Genomic DNA, 22864 nt, shown 5'->3' with positions numbered 1-22864 from the left:
TTCAACAATAATTGAGCACGACCTAGAGTAATAATAATTAACATTTGTAGGGCACATCTCATTTTTACAAAAAGCAGGAAATAAGCAGAACCAGTTGTACATGGCAGCCAGAACTAGGGGGTAAAAGACAATTTAATGAGGTGAGTTTTCAAGACAGACAAAAGTATAAAAACTTAATTCCTGACAGAAAATGTGGAAGAAGAATTCACAAGGAGACGTTAAAAGAGAGAGAGGAGGGAGGGGGTGGGGTTTGTGGGACGAACGGAGATGGAAAGTTAGAAGATGATGGCAGTGGCTTGCATGTGAGGCAATGTACATGCAGTCATTGTCAGGAATATTTACCTCGAACTGGAACAACTGGTGCACACCAGTATGAAGCGATGATGATGATGATGATGCATAGACCATTCATCTTGACAAAGGCTGGGTTTTAAAAAAAAAGTTAAACATGCAAATGAGTAAGCGTTTGTCGAAGCTTCTATCCAACAATTCATATTAATTCTTAAGGCTCACAGTATAAGCGTCAAATTAATGCTTTGCAAATGACAGCATATGCAAATGAGGCTACGGGGGGGAGGGGGGCAAACAAAGTGTATATACGAGAGAAACCATTTCCAACAACGACAGGAGCAGCAGCAGCAAGTAAACGGATCGCAGAGACTTGAGTCGTGACCCCTGGCGGTTACACGTTTACTCGACCGCTCCTGGGATTCACGAACAAGGCCCCCATAGTGTGAAGGTTACAGCCACTCCACACTGGGGCTTTCCATAGCCACGGGGTAGCAGTGAACATTGGTGACTGTGCTGCACCGACGGGTGCTATGAAGGCTGGCACGGCACACGAGGGGGTGGCTGGCCAGCACCACGCCTGACTGCCTTTGTGGTGATATTTACACACCACACCAGGTACGTCATTTGAGGATGAGTCGACCTAGGGGAGGCCCAGTACCGATTCAGATAATCGGCACTGGTGTTGGCCATGAGCGAGAATTAAACTCAGGGTTGCTGCACGCGGTGTGTATGTCTGTTTCAGGGTCCACCGGGGCTGCCCGGACTAAAGGGGGATCTTGGAATTAAAGGAGAAAAGGTAAGAATTGTATTAATATTGACATTTTTGTTTTCTTTTCCGAAGTTGGTGCCCGCTTTGAGCTTCTTGAGACACCTAAGCATTTTCCACCACTGGACCCAACCATAACCGACCCAGATGTGGCCTCAAAGAAGGATGACTTTCACCCAATTGTATCCATGCCTTTTGGCATAGATAAAGGGGAGCAACCTGCAGGAGGTAGCGATATCCACATTCAGATAAACGTGGATAATGAGCTCGACCAAGGTCACCCCCCACACCCGCACTCGCATCACCTGTACACATGAGCAGAAAATATGCCTCCTTGCCATGATTGTCTCTTCACATGATAAAAATATTTTTTTATGAATCCCATCAGCCACACAGTCTTCTGGGATTGACTCTTTAGGTGTACCTTATTGTTTTTATATGGTACAAGCCACTTAACACTGTTTAAGAAATGGTATGTTAAAATTATCAAAATCAGAATCTTTATTTAGACTGGAGGAATCCGATGAACTATGCAGCTCACAGATGTCCAGTAGGGGCAGGTCAGCAATTTACAATAACAAACAATACAACAACGATAGGAGTGGAAAATAGAGAAAATGTAAGCAAGTCACTATAAATATGAATAAAGTTTATAAGTACATTATACAAATATATTGTGAGTTAGATGGCAGGGGTGTGCAAGGGCTCTGGAATGAGTGACCGCGACGGAGGGTGCATAGGAATTACTAACGAGGAGGGACGGAAAGAAGTGGAGGGGTGAGGGGAGGGTCGAGGAACAACATGGGCAGTCGATAACAGGTGAGGCTTTAAGAGAGGAATGGAAGGAATGCATAGAGGTGGACTGCTTAATGTACAAGGGGAGTTTATGTATTATATGCACTAAACGTTCTTTCATCTGACTGTCTTAATGAACGACATGCTCTTGTGTCACTACTCTCAGGGACACCCTGGGCTGATCGGGTTGATCGGACCTCCCGGAGAGCAGGGAGAGAAGGGAGACCGCGGCCTCCCCGGGACCCAAGGATCACCCGGCAACAAGGGCGACACGGTAATTGTGTAGAAGTTACTGAACACGCAGCCAATGTTATGGTTCTTAATAAATACTTGGGTTGGGTCACATAACGATCTGACCAAAGCTATGTCATTAAGAACCCTCCACCACTCAACACATATTCAAGTCACTTGGTGTACAAGTATTTAACGCATCGATTAGTATTTTTTCAGCTTACCGGTGAGTTGAAGAACACTGCTCAGAACCAAATTCAATCATTGTTTTTTACGTTTAATTGACATTATGTCACACATCAGCAGGTGAAAATTATATTTATTTATGATAGTGGCAAGAGATTGCATTCCATTGCATATTTTGTGATTTTCAGTAAATAATAATAGTACTGAAAAGAGTAAAAGTCGTAAAAAACAATCCGGGTGGCAAAATAAGAATCAAAGAGGAACAATAATGATTAGGAAAAACCTGACTGAGCCTGATCTCCATCAGTCAGCAGTTCCACACCCGGGGGGGGGGGGGGCACAGTAAACGCCCGAACGTCCCGAGGACACAACCAAGATGGAGGTACGCATAGAAGGGCTCGGTGGGCAGAGCTTTAACGACATTGCTGTGGGCATGAAATTGAACTGGTTCCTGACTATAAGGCGGAAACGAGCCCTCGTAAGGCCTTGTAAACGAGCAGCAAGATCTTAGATTACTCTCGAAGACAGACAGAGACCCATTTTAATGAAGCAAATCTGGCTTGGCAATCAAACCTGTGCATTTCATTCCTACCTCGTGGGTGGAATTACAGAATTGGTGCAGTGTAGATATTTTTTTTTACACAGTTGTTGAGCGCAGGCCCAAATGCCCAAAATGGCAAGCGGCGACCGACAGACAGCACTTTAAAAGTTGTAATAGATGAAAGTTGGCACCTTTCTTGAATTGAAGAATGTTTTAGAAAAGAGATGATGAGAGTGAATTGCAAAGTGGAGTAGTGCTAGGAAAGAAGCAGAATGAGAAGTGAGGTGACGTGTAGTGTGGTGAGTGAATGGGTGAGTGGGTTGGTGGGTGAGTGTGTGATTGGGTGTCTAAGAGAGTGAGTGTGTTGTTGTGACCTGCAGTGTGGTGGATGAACACATTGTGGATAGGATGAAACATTCAGCCTGCCCATCTGAACAAGCACAAAGAGAATGGGAAAAGCATGCAGTAACTGGCTATCACTGGAAGCAATCGCTACGAAGCATATGCAGAGAAGGCCAGAGCATCTTTGGAATAAAACTGGATTCAAGACTGCCCGACTCTGTTACAAAGCCACCTGGAGATATCCCAACCGACTCATTATTGAGTCTCACAGATCGTTCTATGCTCTACACGTCAATCAGTCGGCTGGCTATCCCTGTTCAAGTTCATTTATTAGGTATAGCCCTGTGAGCTATGCGGCTCTTAATTCGGGTGCAACCGCAACAAACAAAATATGTGATCTGTGACACATCCTGAAGGGTCTGCTGCACTCCAACCACCCATCAACTAGTCACCCCGGTCTATGCACAGTACTTGTGACGTTCTTCGCCAATAAAATAGTGACGATCAAGACGGAAGATTCTAACTGGAAGGCAATGCATTCTCCCGGTCTGTCATCTGATTTTGATCAACCTGGAACCAATGCAAACTCGAGACCTTTGTACAAACGTCAGTGGCAGAGGTGTCGATGTTCATTGCACGGCTGCCAAATAAGACATCGCTAGCTCCACTACAACTACATGCCGATTCTCAAATTATGCTGAGACGTGCTTGCTCCGCTGATTGTCCACCTGGCAAATATTTTGTTCAGTGAGGGCTGTTTCCCAGACCGGTTCAAAATGGCGCAGGCAACACCCCTCCTGAAAAAGTTGACTTGAGCCATAGTGACCCTGCAATCTATCGGGGAAAGATTTCAAAGGTCATGGACCACGTTTGTTAGAAGGCAGTTACTTCCCCACATCACTGCGATGGGCAGATTCAACCCATTGCATTCGGCATATCAGAAGTTCCACAGCACTGAGACGGCTCAACTAAAGATCACTGATGACCTCTGCAAGATCATGGATGACCGGTGTGCCGCAGGGTTGGTTGGCCTCGAACTCTCAGCTGTCTTGAACACCGTCGATCATGAGATACTCATCAGGCGACTGAGGTCAAAGTTCGGTGTATCGGGTATGGCACTGGGGTGGATTGAGTCATAGGTTGATCACAATTCGTCAAGCTAAGTGACGAACAGTCAGCACCAATGTCATCTCATCACATGACATCAAGTACCATCAATATACTGATGATTACAAGTGTACATTGCAGTAAACTCAAAGTTAGATGTGAACAGCCTCGGTTAATCTTGAAGATTGTACATTAGTGGTGCACATGTGGTTTGCATGAAACGAAATGCTGCTTAATCCAGAAAAATCGGAGGATCTGATGGTTGGCATTCAGTTTCTGGCGAAAACATTTGTGGGAGGATCAGGTATGGCAGTTGCAGACTCCAGAATTCAGTTTTGGACTCATCTAAAGAGCCTCGGCACCTGTACTTAACCAGAATAGTCGTTTGATCACCACATGCTAAATATCGTCAGGTCCTGCAATTTCATATCAGGGCTCTACGACACATTCGACCACGATTGAGTCGTGACATAGCCAACACAGTGGCGTGTAGCGAAGTATATCGACAAGGACTCGATTATTGCAACTCACTACTTCTACGGGACATCTGGCAAAACATTAGCAACCTGCAGCAAGTACAACATTCTTTGGCACGTGTCATGACAGGTACTACAAGATCCGACCATGTCGGTCCAGTGCTCGAACTAATATTTTATAAGGTCGCACTCCTTACACACGAAGCGCTTTCCACAATGAACTTGTCAATGAGCATAAACCATTCGCGAACTATGATCATCCTCGCAGCATCGGATTTTGGCTGGCCATCTAGCAAAAACAGTCACTCCATCGCACGCTTTCAGATGCGCTTCTGCTGCCGTCTGGAATGCTCTTCTGATATTAGGAAGCCACAGGAGCTATGCACATTTCTTTGAAACTGCTTTTTGTGTTTAAGTTTGCTGTCCTTCCCCCACACCTCTGATTATCACGGTCGGCTACGTATGGTGCGAAAGAAGTTCAACCTACATACATACATGCAACATAAGTGGAGGAATCACCGTGTGAAGTTCACGGGAACAGTGCCCATGGTAGTCACAACAGAGGAGTGATGAGATTGCGACTGATCATCGGTGTGTGAGGGAATTAGTGAGTGCTGGATCATCAATCACCCTGACTGCTTTACATTGAATTTTATCCAGTGCAGTGAGGTAGGAACTGAGTGTTTCACCACACATGTGACAGCAGTATTCTAGCTAAAGCCAAATTTGTCCTTTGTGTCATAGACGTATTTGTTTGGAGTAATGGTTTTGGCCTGGCAAAGACATGCACGCTTCTTGACGATGCTGATGATGTGGGCTGCTTCTTTATTTCGCAGGGTATCAAAGGCCCCGGTGGCCCGCAGGGCCCTCCTGGGCCTCCTGGCCTCGCTGTGAGTATTCGTATCATCGAGAAAGGGGCCCGCACTTCATATTCTGCATGTGTTGTCACTCACGTGTATTCATTTTCACGGCTATATGGGGTGTGATCTAATACTGTCCACGGTTCCGGCAACCAAGGGGAAGGTATAAGAGCAGGTGGTGGTGGAGTCAAGACTTTTAGGGCAGATCTTGGAAGTCCCTCCTGTATGTACTGTGCAGCGGCTGCTGGATCTGATGGAGTGCAGACAGCATTTGACGAGGGATGGTGGCATCAATGGCTTTGGCCACGATGCCATCTTGATCTTTATCCAATGGTTCTGAAAGATATCAAACGCGTGCCCCAATTTACACATATTTCATTCTCCCTTTTACTGTCAATAGGGTCGTTTCTTGTTATGATTTATACACAAGGTTTATATCCACTGCTGTGATTGTGTGTCTCAATGTACCGTAGATTAACCTTTCTTTAAACCGATACTTTGTAATTACCATTCCTTCACCACTAGCTATCGCTATACTCTACTGTGAACTCCACAGCACTCACAGCCATGAGTAAGTGCTCATTGGTACTAATTCACACATGTCCATGTGATGACATGCACATTCTCGTGACTATGAAAAATACGCACTGATTGTTGTTTGTCTTTTGCTGTTTCAGGGACCCCAAGGCCCAAAAGGAAATAAAGGATCAACGGTAAAAAAAATATTGTCAATCACACATCGCTGACACCGTGATCAGTGCTAAATCAAGTTGCGTTAAGAAGCCATCGCCAATCTCTATCATTTGATAAACACTGGCTCACTGTGGTATACATGTGCTTCAATGTTATTCCTGGAATGAGACGAGAGGGGGGGTAGGAGATGGTGTGGAGGAGAGTGAGGTGAGGTGAGAGGGGAGTGTTGAGGGTGTGGACGGGAGTAGAGTGAGGTGAGAGGGGCGTGGTGAGTGTTTATCCGTGCTGCCTGCACTAGCTCTGCAGGGGCTGCCACTTGCATCATTTGAATGCGGTTCAGTCACGTGTGTCAGTGCTAATAATCAAAATAGCCAGTGCACTTAACACATCGTTTGAACTGTTGCATGGGACCTAACATCACTGCTGCTGCCGTGTCACTGATGTGAATGTCTGGGTGCAGGGCCCCGCCGGGACAAGAGGAGACATGGGCCCCACAGGATTGCCCGGACCCCCGGTATAGAAGCACAGCACACATCGACGTGCACACACGTCCCTACAGTAATGAACAACAATGATTATCTCGAGATAATTGGGTGTCCGTGCCATTCTCATTGCCGTGTTTCACGGGCAGCTACAGGTTTGCCAATTGAGAAATGTCGTACTTTTTCCAATTTGGCACATTGGGAAAATGAGGCCATTATCCTGTCTATGATTTTCATTGTGGTGACCCTTCTACGTGGAGGCCAGTCGAGTGAAGAATGGCTCGATTTAACTCGAGAGAGGATATCAGACTCCAGTCTAAATGTTAATCCGCCCAGGTGGCTTGGCGGTAGAGGGAGCGGCTCGCAAAGGGAACGTTCCAAGTTCTAATCTTGGTTGGGGGTTGACTCAGCTCATCATCCCTCCGGAGTTGATAAAATCAGTAGCACTTTTTTTTTTGGGGGGGGGGGGGGGGAGTCTGTGGTGGTTGTCCTATGGACACTCATCCCTGCAATGTGAATGTGGAATTTAGACTTTGCAGGGCTGTAAACGGGAGATGAGCACCAATGCCTGAATGCTGATTTGAGCAGACAGTCACTGGAACGTTGATGTGATGTGACAATGGAAGTGGACTACCAAAGACTCACGAAGGCCACGCGGTTATTGCCGCAGGGTCCTCCAGGTGAGGTGGTCCACCCACTCCCCATGCAGTCTGCAAAGAAGGCGCGGCGAGCTGTCCAGGAGCAAGACGAGGACCCCCAGAGCTACATGGATTACACCGACGGGATGGAGGAGATATTCGGCTCTCTCAACTCTCTGAAGGTGGGCGCATTGTGCGTTAACCGCGTATCCAAAGTGCACATCCAAAAACCTGCGCTGACTAGGACTGTAGGCCGGTTGTTTTGGGGAAAGTTTGGAAAAATTTTTTAAATACATTTAGAGCAGTTAATACCACTTTGCATTCTTAATCTTCTTTAAATCATCGTGATGTGACCGTGTCTCCTACGTTCAACGCACGGACTTTTGTAAGCCAGACAATATGCGTACATTCAGGAATGGGAAGGAGGAGCCTCATCTGCTTATTCTGGGACGAATTGTTATTTGTGTTTTATGGTTTTTTGTCAAAAAGCATCCTTGTTTATTAACATCGAGCAGATCAGCAGCATTGGTTCAAGCAAGTCTGACTCTACCGATGAGACACTGAATGTCTCAACGGGTGCAGAGTTTACTTGTGTTTAACTAAATGCTGCTGAAATTATGCACTCCCAGAAGGCACTGTGGCTGAGGGGATGCGTACAAATATGTTTTTTTTATGTGGAGTGTGGATATGGAAGGGGGGTGGGGGAGGCACCGAGTCGGCTTATTTCTATGGATAGCCATAGCACCACTGCCTCGGGTCCGGCCACACACTACCCTCACCCACTGAGTGCGGTTAACAGTGACACCTCCTTCCCGGGTTCACCCCCTCCCACTGCTCTCTCCTTCATCACCATCATCACCAGCCAGGGTAAATCCACTGTTAGATGGGCGCCTCGTCAAGCTGCCACCACCACCACCGCTCTCGATCCTTGCGATGCCACAATCCGTCCAGCGCCTTATGCACAAACTGATTCCATCGCTCCATCTCCTAAGCGTCCATAGTCTCTCGGTACGCGTTTCATCCCTTGGTTGCCACTCCGTTATTATTCGCAACCGTCGGCCATTGTCCATTCTGGCCGTGACGTGGTCCTGCCCAAGCCTGCTCACTTTTATTAACAGTTTGGATGATGTGATAATTGTTTTTTACCCTTCTATCTGGCAACAAAACTGACTCCTTTTTTACAAGGAGTCATGTTTGCATAGACCACAATACCTGCAGCCATAATGCAAACAAAAAACATAACTCTGATAATATATGCACTGTCCTTGAAGTTGATTGGTCCACACCCGAGACAGCTTTCCTTAGAGCCTAGTCTCACATGGGTTGGACCAGATGACGCCAAAAAGGTTTGGATGATAACAGTAACCTGCATGTGTTCTCTACTCCAGGTGTTCCTCTTTCTCTCTCTCAGCATAACTCCAACTGTGCATCTCTTCCCATGCTTCTTTACACACATTTTAGTTTTTTTTTGTTCCCGATCTTCCGTTACGATTGTGTTTATGAGCCGTATGCCTTCAGAGGTATTTCTGCAGCCGTCTGGAATGCTCTTCCATCCGATATTAGGAAGCCACTGGAGCTCTGCACTTTTAAATCAAAACTATGAACTCACTTCTTTCAAACTGCTTTTTGTGTTTAGTTTGTTGTCCTTCCCCCGCACCTCTGATTAAGAGGGTTGGTTATGTACGGTGCGAAAAAAGTTCAACATTCAGTACATAGCTGCTAATACACACTGACAGAAGCCTCTTTAACCATGGAAAGGGGAGTTTCCCTCTGTGCGGATGTCTGCTTTTCGAGAATCTAACCAATCTACCTCATTGTCTTCATTCATTTCAGGTTGAAATTGAACAGATGAAGCAACCATCCGGAACACAGGAAAACCCCGCACGAACGTGCCGAGACCTGCTCATGTGCCACCCTGACATGCCCAACGGTAAGACTGCCCCAGCCACGTGTTCATCAGTGATGCAACTTCTGTGGTCCTTAATGATCCACTCAATTCACGAGTTACAGTAAGCGTAATGTTGAGGCGCAGACTATCTGCAAGTGAAGCATATTTTCAGAAACATACTTTTTTCTCTTATTGTATAGTTGTCTAGATATTCTTACTTTAAATTTATATCCATCATTACAAGCCACAGTAAACTTAAAATGGCATATAACCATCAGGCAGTTCACCAGCATTGGTTCGAGGAGAGCCTGACTCGATAAGATATCGAATATTGAAACGGGTCCAGAGTTTTTGTTGCTGGCGAATTAATAACGCAAAGAAGGCTATGTGTCTGATGGGATGTGTAAATCATAAAATGGATATTTATTGATCTGGAGGGACAGATATGCGAAGTAGGCGAACTGTCTGCTTCTTTATTGTGTCACTCATTACAATGAGTGGTTATGTGCGTACTTGTGTTTAGGAGAGTACTACATTGACCCTAACCAAGGCTGCTCACGCGATTCATTCAAGGTAAGCAATTTTATTATCAGGCAGACTCAACTCAGATCGTTGAGGAAATGCATCCTGGAAAGTGGCACGTCAAGCAAAAACAATTTCCCCAAAAGAAATGTTCAACGTATTTGTTGCAAGATACGATGTACGCACACACACAGTTAGATGGCAGCACAAATAACTGAGGTGAGGGTACGCAATCGCCTACTCTATCATTCCGCACATATACCCAGAATTCCCTTGCCGCTCACCCACGCAGCTCAATAAAGTAGTTAGTCGTCATATTCTTGGTTCTTTCGGTAAAGTCACGTAGAAGGGAAATAATAAAATATAAATATAAAACAACTCTCTGAAGGTGGGCGCATTGTGCGTTAACTGCGTATCCAAAGTGCACGTCCAAAAACCTGCGCTGACAAGGACTGTAGGCCGCTTGTTTTTGGGGAAAGTTTGGAAAAAAATAGATATATTTAGAGCAGTTAATACCACTTAATATTAATATTTATATTATTTTATTATTTTATTATTTCCCTTCTAAGTGACTTTACCGAAAGAACCAATATGAATCCCTGCAGTCACGAAAGCTTTATATCAAAATAGTTAGTCGTCGTCGAACAATCAGAAACCGCGTTTGTAATGGACACATTCCGCCTTGTGTGAAGTGTTCCCCGAAAAGAAGAACAGCTTTGTAGCGAAAACGGGTTGTGTGAACGCGCGTTTAGTGAGGACTTACCCTAGAGTAAACTCGTACAAGTGTGGCTTGTCCGGGTAGGGCCGCGCGTTGAGCATTTCCTTCTCTCAAGCTTGTGCCACGAACGAATGAGACCGGCCCGTCAAGGGAACTAATGAACCTTGGCACTTGCCTCCATCAGTGGCCCTGAGTCCATTGAATAAATTTCACATCCCTAGGGTAGGGGTCAGTCCCCTGACACTATACGACACAACTGCTCCACACCACACCACTAAACTGTCATTTGCTTAATTATTTCTCCCTCATTCCTTCATTTACTCATTCCACTCATGAACTCACTCCATCGTGCCTCCCATTAATTCTCACACATTCTCTCATTCCTCCCTCACTCAAACCTCTCAATCCTTCCAAACAAACCAGCAAACAGGGAGTGGGATTTTATGAATGTATATACGTTTTATTCATCAAAATATTATCACCTGGAAAATCCTTTTGAGATTTTGCTTACATGCCGATGCACCCATTAGTATAGTTGTGCGAGACGTGCTCTGCGGGACGCGCAGCTATAGAACAACAAGTTACTTGGTGCACACCGCTAGTTCACGTCAAATGCACCCTAACGCTGTAACAGTTGGAGGCGTTGTGCCACGGGAGCTTTAATTAAAGTGGAGACTCATGTCACATTCCGGTGTGCCCCAAAAATATTTTATGTTTAAAGTATAAGAAGAAGTAGTTTTGGCATGTGCTGTGTATGATGCACTTATTGTGTTGTGTTTTTTCTTTTATCAGGTGTTCTGTAATTTCACGGCTGGAGGGGAGACATGTATTCAACCAGATGTCAAGTCGGCAAGGGTAATAACATACACATGAGCGTGTTCTACATACAATTAGACCACACCGTAGCTGAGGCAAATACCCCCCACACTTTCAGCCAGTCAATGACGACAATAAATCGAAATCTATTGGACGTTTCATGGGAGAGCGACTCCAAGGTGCCATACAACGTGCCCATTTATCACGTAATTCAAGCTGCGTTCAACCTTTAATGGTAGCGTTCTCGGGCTGGGACACGGGCAGAGGGTAAAGACTGACTCGTCCCGTGGGTTGTGGTCCCTGCGTTTGTCGCCATGGTAGATGGTGTGGCGACGGTGGCAATTCGAGACCTGATGACTAAGTCGCTGGGGAGAGAAACGTTATAGTCCAGTCTTCAAAATAACGATTTATACTTGGGGCGTGGCTCCCTGCAGGAGCAGGAAGAGATGGGATGAGCCCACACTTGCTGTGTTAGTTTCTCCCGGCGAGTAAGGGTCGAGCAGTGGAAGAGATGGATGACGCAGGCCATGAAGTTGAGAGTTTCTTAGCATTGAGATTCGAGCTATGGCACGTAAACTTGACATGCTCCTTTGAATGGTATCCCAAGTACGTGTGGTGATGGTTTACATTTGGTTGTTTTTTGCTCCGATTTATATTTGCTTCATTGTTTGTACTTTGTTTTTCTGTTATTGTTTTTTTGTCATTTTGCAAATGGGACTGTTCTGGTCTCCTGAGTTCTCACCTGGTTAACAAAAATCACATTTAAACCTTTAGTGTTTCATTTTTAACAGAAACATACTTTTAAAAAATAAGTTAATTTTAAAGATATCTACACGAAGCTCAAGGAAACGTACAGAGTCCATGTGCACACTTGCTCACGAGCCAGCCTTGTGCCCACTCAGACTTCCAAGTCAATGGGTCAATGCTGAAACATGTCTGGTGCTGCTAATCTTGTTTTGTGACCCTGAGGCAGAGGCCCCCGATGACCCTGTTTTTTTGACACGGATAGAATCGTCACTAAACAACCAACTGTTTATTCTCACACAATGGTGCTCATTTGGTCGACACTGGAATAATGTTGGATAAGTACCATCTTGTGAGAATTCTCTTCAGACGATGAGTTTCGTTTGCTTAACGATGATCGCTTCACTCAGATTTTACACGTGTGTACACATATTGTGCAAACACAAGGACGACTGCTGTTAAACTTTGGTCCTCTGGCTCTGTCCTCGCTCTGTAGGTAAAGATGTCGACCTGGGCAAAGGAGAAACCAGGAGGCTGGTACAGCAACTTCAAGGGAGGAAAAGAGGTGTGTTTTTGTGTGGTTCATGTATTGGAGGAACAGTGGTGCAGTGGTTAGCACACTATGCTACTAATCCGGCAAACCCAAGTTTGATTCTCGCTCACGATCAATAATTTGCAAATATTTGACCCGATTCCGGTTCTCCCATATGTTGAATCAGTCTTGAATGAGTACCTGGGGCAGCGTGTAAACTTCAGCACTGGGGAGACAAAAGTGGCCGCGCATGGTGTGCCTTGTTAGCCTTCAAAGGGGCTCATTAACAGCACTTGCCCCATCTGTCTGCTAAGGCTATGCGGGGTATATTTATCTTTGGTATTGATTCAAAGCAGTATAGTTGAGCCTGATTAGCCCTGATCAGTGTCGCATTTGTACATGGCAGTGATCTAAATCAGCGGCAGTGCATTTGCGGATGTGTATTAACCATAAAATACTACGTGCCGTCTGCTTTATACTGGATGTGAAAGATCCGGTGACGTAATTCGAATAATGCTGGTGTCCAATTTAACTTTTTTTCATTATACTGTAGATTAGTGCATTGGGAAAACATAGCAATTGTTGCCCCCCTCCTGAAAATAGTTTCTATTTTTTCCTGGTTTAACAAGCATAATAAAACTATAACCATCTAGTATAGCAATCATTTATCCTCTTCCAGTTGGATGAGGTCCATAATGGATGTTTTTTTGGGTGAGATCGTGTAAATATAAATGTGTTGATAAACCCGCCACCACCCGACACAGCCAATTAGCAACGTTTGTCACGTAAATAAAAGGTGCCAATTCGTTACTAGTTCAGCACACCGCTTGTGTGTTGGAGAGTAAACCCACTACAACATTTACAATTCGAGTACTGTGACATTTCACTGGTAATTACAAGCAGCCTCAATATATACGTGATTTAACCCAAAAAATACCTCTCATGGATATTTGTCGCGAAAGCCTCCTATGTTTTAAGTTGTTCTAAAGTATTTGCTTTGATTTTTTCTTTATAGTTTTCGTACGTCGACGCAGAAGGCTCTCCCCTCGGTGTGGTTCAGCTGAAGTTCCTCCGGTTGCTCAGCGCCCAGGCTCGCCAGTCACTCACGTATTTATGCCAGAGCTCTCTGAGCAGCATTCGTATGCGTGGAGCTGATGAGTCCGAGATTCTGAAATCGGGCGCCGCGACAGAAGCCACGGCGGCTGGAGATGCTCACGGTGCGACTGGACCACCAGCCGCAGCAGACGTCGTGTTCGACAGTTGTACGGTGAGTTCACTTGTCCACTCGTGCACAAGATCTGCTTCTTCTGTGTGTCATATGTCACTTGACAACCAATTGCAAATATTAATTTGCTCTCTTGCTATCTCACAAGACTGCATTACTTAGAACTATTGCAATGTATACTTTAATTTTTTACAAATAATTGCATGGCGAAATACTCATTTTTACCCCCCCCCTCCCCCCATTATATTCCTACTGCTCTGGTTACTGTTCCCGTGAACTACACTTGGTGATTCCTCCACCCCTGTTGAGGACTCGTTCCACCAGATGCCGACTTGTTTTGTCTCATCCCCACTGTGTTCAACCACTCGCCACACTGCAGGTCACCTCACTTCTCATTCTGTTTCTTCCCGAGCACTGCTCCAATTTGGAATCCCTGCCCATTGTCGTCCGTTTTCCCCAAGCTCTTATAACAACCTTTGCCCAGTAACCAAGAAACGTGTCAACTATTATGTCTTACAACTTTGACAATCGTGCTGTGTGTTGCCATCCTCATGACGTTTTGAGCAATTGGGCCTACTGTGCTCAGAAACTGTTTAGGTGTGTGTCATGATGGTTGACTAATGGACTATAGATTAATTAAATAAGCAATTTACACCACTGACTCATATAATTGGTGTTAATATTCAAAGCAAACTTGCCTGTCCTCCTTAGCTGGTGAGAAAGTGAATCCTCACCATAGTCCCGACCTAAGTGACTCGGCGGCAGAGCGCGCAGCTCGCAATTTGAAGGTCATGAGTTCAAATCCTGGTTGGGCATGGTTGACTCAAGCCATCCACGGTGGGTAAAGTAGGTACCACTTTGTGGTGAAGTCAACCAGGGTTGTTTTATAGAGAGCCCCCCCCCCCCTGCTATAGAAATGTGGAATATCCACCATGAGTACAGGGCTGTAAACGAGAGAAGAACACCAATGCCTCAGACTCATTTGAGTCTTTGGGACTCAGCATGCAATTTGCGTCGTGGTGATCAATGTGTGGTGTGCGTGTGCAGGGAAGGGGTGCCGGTCGCGCAGAGCTTCTCATCACGACTCCCAGAGTGAACCAGCTCCCAGTGATGGATGTCTCCGCGACAGATTTTGGGAAAAGTGATCAGCGATTTGGATTTGAACTTGGCCCGGTTTGCTTTAAGGGCTAACTAAAAAAAAGGTGACAATACTGACACTACACACATTAAACATTTCTGTCACGTCACGCGCACACGCTAAGCAATGATATCTCCACGGTCGTCATTTACGCACGACGTGCACCAACATGCTCACGTAACATTGGTTTTGCATCACGTGTGTACATAACTGGAAGGTACCTTGCGGCAACCCACCTCAACCTAATCAGATCAAGACTTAGTCCAATGAGCCATGATTTGGAACGAGAAGCGCGTGTTATAAAGTACCCACGCACCACACCAGGATGCATACGCAAGAACGCATGAACATTGACACTCGCATTCGAGAAAACACCTGGGCACGGTAAACATGCTCATGTCTGTGGTGCACACCGACGTTTTAGAAAATAAACCACACAGACCACCTATGTACATTCACCTCCCCACCCAGGTGCATACATGCAATCTTACATTCATAGCCCGTACCGATGAATATGTGTAGTTTAAATGTGCACAAATGTATATAAGCGTATGTAAGTGTGGTTTATCAGACAATATAGATGGAAACTCAAAACAGACATGTGCTTGCATACACGACCCAGTGAATCCCAGAGGGTATAAGCTACGGACAGCCCGTCATCTCAATCGTACGCCGTTGCTTCAGCGACTTCCCCGATTGGCGCATTGTGCACGTAGTGGCCATGCGGAGGCAGTGTCGGAGATGTCACGGCACCAACGCTGCAGTCTCCTACAACACAGTGAACGTTCATAATCCACAACACCCACGCAGTAGGCAATCGCGACACACTGAGAGCCTCCTCTGAGATTATTTATTTTGACTTGCTGCACGTGATTTGCAATTGTGGTAGATGGCAAGAAAGATGCTGCCTTGGGACACTGCCACGCTCGGGATGCACGCCACACTACCCTTAACTTCCAGACATTGTTTTCTGAATCGCATTTTATTTGCAATAGCATTCAGAACCTATAATAAGTTAAAGGCTTCCATACATTTCCACGATTAAACATTAGCTCTCCCACTGCATTTTGCGCAAGGTTCATATTGATGCATTCTAGCTTGTGCTGAATCAAGTTCGTTCTCCTTCAATGATAGTAAATGTAAATTAAAACTTTGTAAAACATAGCACTAGCTTTGAAACAGCACCTTGATTCATAAGTATGTTGGTGCCACGCACAGTGTGAACAAAGGGACATAAACATGTGAGTTCCGGTCAATATTTTGCATTGAGCCTGGGTTAAAATGAATGTTTTAAATGTTTTATGCCCCAACATTTGTTATGGAGTGGCTGTTTTGATTAAGAAAAGAAACGCCTCAACAATAAGTGAACCTTATAAGTAGCAAGTTCAAAACTCGTTTAGCTGGTGGTCACATCTGAAGTGTCCGATAAATGTTATGGTTTGGCATGCATAGCACGACAATCGAATCGTGTTTAAGCACAGCTCTAACAGTCTCTTAATCTCGTTCATTACATTTTATGACGATATTTTACAACTCGACTCGTTCGTTAAAATGTGATATGGCTCTATGTGTAATGTATTGGTAACAAATTCATCTTTCACTGCTGAATCACTTTTACGAAAGCCTTATTGACTAAGAGACTGTCTTTGGCAGTAAAGTGCTCGTGATGGTTATTACTCAACTCTTGTACGGCCATTTTTGTGCCAGCATTACGCATCACTCAAGACTATCATTACGAGTGCATGAGGGATAACACTTGACTGGAATACATCACTCCAATCTGTGTAGAATCCCATCTTTAGCCCTGTTGCTTTTGGAAACAAAATTGCCCTATCTAATATCATTCACCTACAGAGTCAATCTTAACACGAAGTTATGGTCACTGAAACTGCGCAACAGCTTAAGTGAATTGCGAGCGATCCCAATGTAATTCTGAAGGCCTGTCAGTGATCCTTCTAAGTAGGCATGGGTTTACATGTTAACTGGTACACTCTAAATGGACAGGCAAACAAATAATGATCACCTCCATTGACACTGTCTTATGAACCGAGACATATATACACTTTGGGCAATGACTCCACATTCCGAGCAAGAAAAGAAAATGCAAGGTCATGTTCAAGTTTGTTTTTGTTTAACCAGGTCAGAAGTCAAGAGTCCAGGATAGAAGAGCCTTATTTTCAAGAGTGACCTGGGTCACCAATGACAAGAGCAATACCATTCAAGCAAAGTACATCGTTAAGCCAATACTGTAAAGTCAGAGCAAAAACAATTGCATGTAAAATCAGACAAAAAACAACTACATGTGAAATAGGAGAAAAAACAACCGATGATTGAAATGGTTAAATAGTTTAGCTCCTATTACCTGAACAGTGTCTCAATCGAACCAGCCACTCGGACTCAAGTGAATCCAGAGTGGAATACATCCATGACTTGCCTGCACACTGAATGAGACTCACTGGCATTCACGAGAACCCATCTCAGTAGAATTTAACGAGCATCTGTTAAATAAAATTGCAGTCGGATTTTTCTGTTAACTTTCAGTTACGTTTGTCTCCCGACATTTAAACGTTGGCTACTGTTTGCTTTGAAATTGGAAGGGCATTTGTATTGCAGCTCCATTCAAATCATGGCAGTTTTTATTGCATCCTTGTTCACAACAAGGTACAAACTGACATCGGAATGTGCATTGTTTGTGTATAAGGGGCAACATCAAACGCCGTAGTCTCCCCGTGCTCAAGTACGCATTGAGCAGTGCTCATTTCATTTGGCGATTTCTGAGCCAAAACGATGGGAATTCTATAGTCCTCTGGCGAGGAGCTGTCTCTGTACTAAGCGGTGGTGCCGACCTAGTGGTGCTCGTTTAATCAACGCACTGGGGATGTGAGTCAGTTCAAATCGCAGTCTTAATATTGGGAACAATGAACGCTGACCCAACCGAGTGTGACTCTTTTAACACCTTTTCATGAGGCAATGCTGTGACGGTGATACTGTTCCTCGCCTGTACATACGCTCACTGTGAGATTGTACATGCACACGTGTGTCGTATGATTAAACATATTAATTTCTTCACTCGCTGTGGAAACGAAATGGCTACATCGCGATGGGATGGATTTTCTGTGAAAAAGTCACTTTTTCTCCATGTGGGGCCAGCACAGGGAAATAATTAAATATGTTGTATTCTCATCAACATAAAGTTATATGTTTTGAAATGTGATATGCGTGGTTGCCAAGGCAATACAATTGAACAAATATATTATTTCCTCCAGAAAAGGTCCAAGACCCCTCTGACTACTGTGGATATCATGTTATCATTCCTCACGGTTATTAAGAGCGACATCTCTCCACACATGACAATGAAAAACTACAGGCCTGAACAGAAATCCCGTGACAACTGTGGTGGATTGGAAGACTCTTGGATTTTTAAAAGTGTTTTTAACGGTCATAGTTTCATGCACACACACATACACACGCACGCACACACTCTCGTTATATATATTTAAGTGTAATATTCAAGGGCGAGTGAATTATGAGCGATAGATCATTAAGCATGTCAATCGGCTATGACGCTACTTTTGTCTTAAGTGAAAACAAATTAAAAGAAAATTGTGCACAAGCTCGAAGAGACATCGGCCCCTTGTCAAGAGATATTTACTTGATGGCGTGGCGGAGATAATGGCTACAAGGACATTAGTGACGGCTCTAACATGGCAATGTTATGTGCAGTTCCGTGACATGTCCTCGCACGCATCACTAGTATGTTACAGGCATGTTTTTGCAATTTAAATTCTTTTTAAAAGAGCTGTGTATACTTTGTATATTTTTACTTTGGCGCTTTGTAATGTCTGACAATGCATCGCTGTTATTACAGATCATTACTGGATTTGTATACCGTAGAATACGTCCCATTGTCTCCTCATGAATCGACGATTCTATTTCCCATTTTAGCCAGGAGAAATGTACCATGTTTTGTCACTTCAAATGAAACGGCCCGCAGTGTGTGTCTGCCAAGCTGCCCGTCCAGACAAGTCACGTGGTGAACCGCGCGCGTGAGTGCGCTGCTCGGCTCCGCACCGGCCGCGTGGTCGAGTTGGTGGTGCTCGTTTCAGTTTGGCGATTGGCTGTGAACACACACTTTACAAAAGACCCGGTTCATGGGGGCAGGAGTCAATATGTTGCATTATGCTTGTAAACAAGTAAATGTAGAAACACCCATTCAACAACTAGTATTGATATAGTAATGGATATGCAATGTGCTAATGCATGTTTGATATTGGTGCTCTGCTTTGAATTGAAGATCATGGTTCACTAAAGAATAAATGTTTTTAAAACACACTCTAGCACACAAAACTTGAATATACATATTTGAAATTATGTATACATCTATAGTCGTACATTTTTTTGTTTACCTCAATATTTACACGGTTTATGACAAATTAACTGAAATGAAAATAAGTTTTAAGGTTGGCTGGCGTGACACATTTAATAAGAACAAATTGTCATAATGCAAGGCAGGGTTTTTATTACATCTTAATCTGATCTGCACTTGTTCTCGGCGTATTTCACAATTTACGCTTATGCACGAGGAACTTGGGTGCCAATGATCTGGAAGAGGTAATAATTGCTCCTCAGCCGACCGTGTTCAGGGGGACAGAATGAAGCGTAGGTGCTATAAAAGTATACACTGCTCTTAAAAAAAATGAAAAGGCAGGATTCCTGCCGTTGAGAAAATATGCAAAAACGGCACACGTTTCACGGCGTGGGAGAAAGTGAATCTATTATTATTGTTGTTTATACAATGAAATTACAAAGTGTTGAATTTAACCATTGCCTGTACTAATGTATGTTTGTTTTTATGTTAATGTTTTGAAAATGTTTATTGGAAAATAAAGTTTTTCTGGTTATTTTTTTTATTTAAATGATATATTTATATCGACAAAAATGTTGGAATATGTGGATTTAAAATTGTGGCTCACCGAGTCGAGCAAGCGGCTCGCAACCTGAAGGTTATGAGATGAAACCTTTTTGGGGGTTGACCCAGCCCGTAATCCCTCCGATTAGCGAACTAAGTTCAACATGCATACACACAAATGAATACCGTGTTGTGGAGAAATAAAGTAGTCTTGTGGAAACGCTTGTCCCCACCATAGGAGTGAAGAATTTCCACCACTGGCACAGGGCTGAATATTGGATTCATGAAATGGCCTCAAATGTTGGTTACAAGTTAAAATTGTGAAAAACATGCTCAAAATTGCCAATGATGAACTTTACTATGGCGATATTGATAACGCTTACAAAAAAACCCATTCGTTTATCCCAAAGATCAATATTATTTCAGGAGAAACCTACAATCATGTGTTGTGTGGTGGAGAGCTAATGTACATTGGTGAGCACACTGCAGTACACACCCAGCGACATGAGTATATGAACCGATACTGGCCCTCTCCTTGGTAAACTCAGCCTAAAATGCGTACTTCCTACACTGCGTAAACGGCCTAAGTCGCTGCATGTTACATTTGAAAGGGAATCCACACGAGACGATCCTTGATTATGGGAATTTGTTAATTTCTCTCCCGTTCGCGCATGCACTCAGAAGTGCACTCAGAAGTCGTCCCTCTCAAAAAGAACCCTGGCTCACGACACGCTCCACGTTTCATCTTCACTCCCCGTGTTCCTTCACCTCCTTGAAGGTTATCCTCACAATCCCGTCCCTTCTTCATTATCCGCCCCTAATCGTCCTACACTTAGCTTCATGCCCCCGTGCTCTACCACCTTGAACCCCTTGGCCAGGCCAGGGGTCGGCAACAAAAAAATAAATGTTTTTTTTTCGAATTCGGTAAAACAAACTATTTCAAGAGCCGCAATGCAAGTGGTGAATACGAGACGGCATGGTCCTCAAAGAGCCGCATGGGGCTGCGGAGCCGCAGGTTTTTCGAGCTCTGCCCTTTGCCCATTTATACGACAGGCGGCGTCGTTTATTTCACTGAGGTGCCCCTCCGGCGACCTGTACACACAGCCCAATGTCACGGCGCAGCAGCCCTGCGATCGCTCGCCGACGGGCCTCTTGTTCAACGGAGCTCGAGAGGGCATCGACCTCCTCTTCAATGCTGCCGCGGGATGTGTTGGAAGGAAGTGGAGGCACCCACGATGTATCCCAAAAAACGCGACCTGCCCGATCGACTGTGGCATACTCGTTTTACACCATCGATTGGATGCAAGACTTGCCCATCGATTGAGCTGTCGAATCGAACTTTCGATCTCTGCGTCGCCAGGTCGGCGTCCTCACCACTAACACCGCGGCAATTAGTCTCTCAAGCGAAGAAGAATTTGAAAACGTTGAGTGGCAAACCCATAACCGGTTTGACCGGATCTTCCATGCGGTTACCGGTGATGCGGAACACACATTATTGTTATCAAACCTGGATAACCACCTAGGGGCAGTTGGTGGTTTCTGTGAGGGCAGATGTTCGAGGTTGGCTGCGTGTCTCTTGTGAGGCAGCTACTGCTGCAGCTGCAGCTGCTGCAGCTGCAGCTGCTGCAGCTGCAGCTGCTGCTGCTGCAGCTGCTGCTGCTGCAGCTGCTGCTGCAGTAGCTGCTGCAGCTGCTACTGCTGGAGCTGCTACTGCTGCTGTGGGATCCGACGGGGAGCAGAGAGCGTGGGGCGAGGAGCGGTGGCCTCACTGTGCTGACCACGTCTTGATGTGACCCTTATAGCGTGACCCCGGCGGTCGCCATACTGTTGGATGTGCCAGTAAATACCATCACTCACTCACTCTACTGCCATGGTAGAGTTCCCATGGTATTCACTCCACGCATGTTGAGGCTCGGTCCACCTGCCTACCAAACTTGAATCTCATCCACACTGCTCTATCCAACCCACTCACAATACACTGCAGGTGGCAACACTCACGCTCACCCACACACCCCCTCACTCACCGCACTGCAGGTCACAACACTCACCTCCTCACTCACCACACTGCAGGTGGCAACACTCACCCCAATCACTCACCACACTGTAGGTGGAAACACTCACGCCCTCACTCACCACACTGCAGGTGGCAACACTCACCCCTGCACTCACCACACTGCAGGTAGCAACTCACCCCTCACTCACCCCCTCACTCACCACACTGCAGGTGGCAACACTCACCCCTGCACTCACCACACTGCAGGTAGCAACTCACCCCTCACTCACCCCCTCACTCACCACACTGCAGGTGGCAACACTCACCCCTGCACTCACCACACTGCAGGTAGCAACTCACCCCTCACTCACCCCCTCACTCACCACACTGCAGGTGGCAACACTCACCTCTCTTCCGTCTTTTTCCTAGCAACAACAACAACCTTTCCTAATCAAACAGCAGCGTTACACTCTCGACTGTGACAACCATGGCAGTGCTGTCTGTTGCTGGCCGCTTCACGTTTTGTACCTGTGCTCAGCACCTGTGTGTGTGGGGGGGGGGTTGTTTATTCCATTTGAATTGAACGGCTGCGACGACTTAGGGGGGCGAGCGGAGATCGTTGCCGCACTTCGCGCCGGGGGTCGTCACCGCCACGTGGCCCACCCCCCCCCCCACGTGCCCCCCCCACGTGGCCCCCCCCACGTGACCCGCCCCCCCCCCCCCCCACGTGACCCGCCCCCCCCCCCCCCCACGTGACCCGCCCCCCCCCCCCCCACGTGGGCCCGCCCCCCCCCCCCCACGGGCCCGCCCCCCCCCCCACGTGGCCCGCCCCCCCCCCCCCCCACGTGGCCCGCCCCCCCCCCACGTGGCCCGCCCCCCCCCCCCACGTGGCCCGCCCCCCCCCCACGTGGCCCGCCCCCCCCCCACGTGGCCCGCCCCCCCCCCACGTGGCCCGCCCCCCCCCCCCACGT

The 22864-nt window shown here is 45.9% G+C and overlaps 1 protein-coding gene across 1 annotated transcript in view; it reads left to right on the top strand.

Moving 5' to 3' along the window:
• The window catches only part of LOC133348676 (collagen alpha-1(XI) chain-like), a 153018-nt gene extending 133126 nt beyond the window's left edge, over window positions 1-19892 (top strand). Inside the window, 12 exon segments of the mRNA XM_061561617.1 lie at window positions 1034-1087; window positions 2019-2126; window positions 5572-5625; window positions 6273-6308; window positions 6749-6802; window positions 7441-7590; window positions 9242-9338; window positions 9820-9869; window positions 11329-11391; window positions 12593-12661; window positions 13644-13895; window positions 14901-19892. Coding sequence (XP_061417601.1) covers window positions 1034-1087; window positions 2019-2126; window positions 5572-5625; window positions 6273-6308; window positions 6749-6802; window positions 7441-7590; window positions 9242-9338; window positions 9820-9869; window positions 11329-11391; window positions 12593-12661; window positions 13644-13895; window positions 14901-15044 — 1131 coding nt within the window. The 3' untranslated portion in view covers window positions 15045-19892.
• The last annotated feature ends 2972 nt before the right edge of the window (window positions 19893-22864 follow it).

This window comes from Lethenteron reissneri, chromosome 27 (genome assembly GCF_015708825.2).
Source record: "Lethenteron reissneri isolate LAM-NWPU_2019-01 chromosome 27, ASM1570882v1, whole genome shotgun sequence".
In the NCBI taxonomy this organism is placed as follows: Eukaryota; Metazoa; Chordata; class Hyperoartia; order Petromyzontiformes; family Petromyzontidae; genus Lethenteron; species Lethenteron reissneri.
This window is presented reverse-complemented; position numbering and strand designations above follow the sequence as displayed.